This window comes from Xiphophorus hellerii, chromosome 12 (genome assembly GCF_003331165.1).
Source record: "Xiphophorus hellerii strain 12219 chromosome 12, Xiphophorus_hellerii-4.1, whole genome shotgun sequence".
NCBI lineage: Eukaryota > Metazoa > Chordata > Actinopteri > Cyprinodontiformes > Poeciliidae > Xiphophorus > Xiphophorus hellerii.
In genome coordinates this window covers 5,252,892-5,256,464 of record NC_045683.1, presented here as the reverse complement: position 1 = coordinate 5,256,464, position 3,573 = coordinate 5,252,892, and the positions used below count along the sequence as shown (strand labels likewise).

General features: G+C 40.9%; 1 protein-coding gene across 1 annotated transcript; it reads left to right on the top strand.

The window, feature by feature from the left end:
• The first annotated feature begins 273 nt into the window (after window positions 1-273).
• On the top strand, window positions 274-2,832 carry cldn5a (claudin 5a). Its single transcript, XM_032579244.1, has one exon. It carries the CDS (start codon window positions 626-628, stop codon window positions 1,271-1,273), a length of 648 nt encoding a protein of 215 aa, XP_032435135.1. The 5' UTR covers window positions 274-625; the 3' UTR covers window positions 1,274-2,832.
• The last annotated feature ends 741 nt before the right edge of the window (window positions 2,833-3,573 follow it).

Genomic DNA, 3,573 nt, shown 5'->3' with positions numbered 1-3,573 from the left:
AGTAGTAAAATTCAGCTTAAAATTTAAAATGTCCACATTTAGTTATTCTTTTTGTGCAAACAGAATTTAAATCACTGAACCTTGTATCAAACCAGATATGAAAATTGTCTTGCTCCGGCATGTGTGGCACAGACATATTAAACCTCCATGTCTGAAAAATCAATAATCCACTGTTTCAAAGCTGCTTAAAAAACAGCTAAAACTTCCCCACAGCCAGGCTCCCCCTCTTCTCATAAGCCCTTCACCCCCCTATTCACTGGAAATAACAGTTCAAACGCACAATGCGCTCTGGACCGCTCTATTCAGTCGCTCAACTTCCCCTCATTTTCATTGGTCCCCAGAGGATGCGGCCGCAGCGGATTGGAGGAAAGTTTCTGGTTGGGTTTTCACACCCCCACCTCGCAGATATCCGTGGTCCGGTGCTTCTGTGTTTCCAGTTGTTTTCACATCCACTCACTAACAAAGTGATTCTTCGCAGCTGCTGTATATCTCTATGTGAATGTAGAGACTGCTGCGCAACTAACGCGTAAAGCTACACAGGAGTGGAATCGTTCAGAGCTTGCTGGAGAAATACGGAGAATTTGATCAACTTTAGAAAGGACAGACAGAAGAAAGAAGAGTGAAAATGGTGTCGGCCGGACTGGAGATCTTGGGTCTTTCTTTGTGCGTAATTGGCTCGCTCCTGGTCATGGTTGCGTGCGGGCTTCCCATGTGGAAGGTGACGGCGTTCATCGAGGCCAACATCGTGGTGGCGCAGACGATGTGGGACGGCCTGTGGATGTCCTGCGTGGTGCAGAGCACCGGCCAGATGCAGTGCAAGGTGCACGACTCCGTCCTCGCTCTGAGCCACGACTTGCAGGCGGCCAGAGCGCTCACCATCATCTCCTCCGTGATGGGAGTGCTGGGTCTCATGGTGGTGATCGCGGGGGCGCAGTGCACCAACTGCATCCGCACAGAGTACGTGAAAGCCCGGGTGGTGAACGCCGGTGGGATCATCTACATCATCAGCGGCCTGTTTGTGCTGGTTCCTCTTTGCTGGATGGCCAACAACATCATATCGGACTTCTACAATCCGCAGGTGCCTTCATCCAAGAAGAGGGAAATCGGCGCTGCGCTCTACATCGGCTGGGCGGCCGCGGCGCTGCTGCTGATCGGGGGAACGCTTCTTTGCTGCTCCTGTCCCTCCAGTGGAAACTCGGGATACTCTGTAAAATATGCGCCGACCAAGAGAGCCTCGCAGAACGGGGACTACGACAAGAGGAATTATGTGTAGCTGCCTGCATGGCGCGGAGCAGACGGTGCGTAAAAGTGACTTGCAGCTTTGAAAAAACTGTTTTTTACGGACCTTGTTTTTGCACCTCCAACTTTTTTTTATGCATAAATTTGAACTTTGAAATCAGCGGAAGCCTCTCTGGTCCTTCAATATTCTCGGGCCGTATTTTTTACACGCTTTTGTGTCTACTGGAGATTTATTTTAAAAGACTATCGACAATATACGGAGCCCCTACCGGAACATTGATGGAAAAAAATAAACGTTTGTTTAACTTTTTTTTTTTTCTTCAATGTCCCTTTAGGAGCTCCATAACTGTAAGAAGTAGCACACGACAAAAAGGAGTATCTTTCTAAGGTACCTGCTTTAGTAAATTGTCAAAATTATTAGATTTGGATTTATTTGCTATTTTCTCTTGTTTGATTAAGTCTCTGCACCGAAAATGTAACTTGTTCTTTGTCCTCAATGTGCATTGTCAGCACAAAGTTGTACAGTAGAATGGCTGCACACTCTCACAGTGAAAAACTGTTTTCTTTGGCGGCAGTAGCATTTTGTCACCAGAAACCAGCAATAGGAACAAAAATAAACCGGTGATTTGACTTTAGTTTTAAAATACAAGATATAAAATTGTAATACAAGCTTCTTTTTTTTTCCTTTTAATGGTTCAGAAATGACAAGTGATTTAGATTTGGTTTGAATTTTTTAGCAGATCTTAAATGTTAAAAACCACAGGTAAAAAGAAAACTGAGCCCTTTTATCTCATTTCTACACTGGCTAAAGACGATCCTTCACCCCGTGACGTCACTATTTGTATGAGGGAGTGATTGTTTTCAACAGGTGCTAAGGCAATAAAAAAAAATGTCAACAATTTAAATCAATTACATACCCTCCTACAAATTCAACCAGATATGTTTATCAAATATGTTTTGTGATGAAAAAACAAACAACTCAGTGTCCAGCAGAAGAAACAGCGCCCCCTACAGTCACAGTATACAGTAATCGCAGAATTTATTTGAAACATCAGTGTAACTTTTTCATTATTTTTCTTGCAAAGGATTTTGTTTTTAATATTTTAAACATGAAAAGAAAATCAAACCATCTATCTTTGATCACAACTAGAACAATTCAATTGCATTTTTAAATTCTTTACCGTGACATTAAAATCAAATAACCACTTGCTGTTTTGTTTTTGGGTTAATGTTTCATCACTGTTTTCTAATTAGAACATCAATGAGCAAAATATGAATGCACCATGATCCAAGATCGATGACTTGGAAACAGCGTCCAATAAGGAAAAAGACTTAAGAAGAAAATCTCACATGTTAAAGTCCTTTTGAATCGTAGAATGTTATTTTTGTGTCGGAGAATCATGTGGAAGTCCATTCTTTGTCTTTTCTGAGCACCTGCTAAGTTTTTCGCATTATGAAAGCATCTTTTCCTTACATAACTTCCAGGTTTTTGTTACTGTTTTTGGCGTCTGATGTTATGTTTAATTTTTCATGCGTATGAAGATGCAATACTGTTTCATTTTATTATGATTAAACAGAATATATTGTCTGAAATCTTTAGTTTTAGAGTCTGTTTTTAAAAACAAACCACAGCAGAGACGTGGTGAAGGGGAGGGAACCTCCTCGGCTTGGTCATGCTGTTCCCACCGCCCATCCATAAAACAACCCCCACGACGGGAGAAAGTATTTTGGTTATCCAAAGAAATCCAGATGACAATGCCCATTCAGCCAGAGTGGGGCTCTGCTGTTCAGCTCACAATGCCCCCCCTCCCCTGCCGCCTCCCAACGACCCCCAGTTTGAGACCACCACCGCCCCTCCTCAGGCCAGTCAGTGAAAGGCTTCAGCATTCATCCACCAGCCATCAGTCTAATCTCAATCCCACAGAATAAGACACAATCTCTGGGGCTGGATTTACAAATCCAATTCACTACAGAAAGAAAAATTTTATTAATGCAAATTACAGTATGTAAATATCAGTGGGTATGAACTGTCATATTAACTGACTATTACTTCATCATTTTCAAGTATTTGAATTAGGCTGAAATGATTAATTGGATAAGTTGTGATTTAACTGATTATTTAAATTATTTTCTACTAATTTAGTAATTAATCATTAACTGACTCAGAAAAGGACATTTGCTGGAAAAAAAACATAGCAGCAATTAAGCCAAAACTATAAAAAAAAAAAAAAAAAAAAACTGTTTTGCATTTAATACAGAAACACTTCTAAAATGTTTTTTCCAAAACTCATCAAATGTTATAGTTTTAGCTTCACCTGGTTCAGATTTACTATA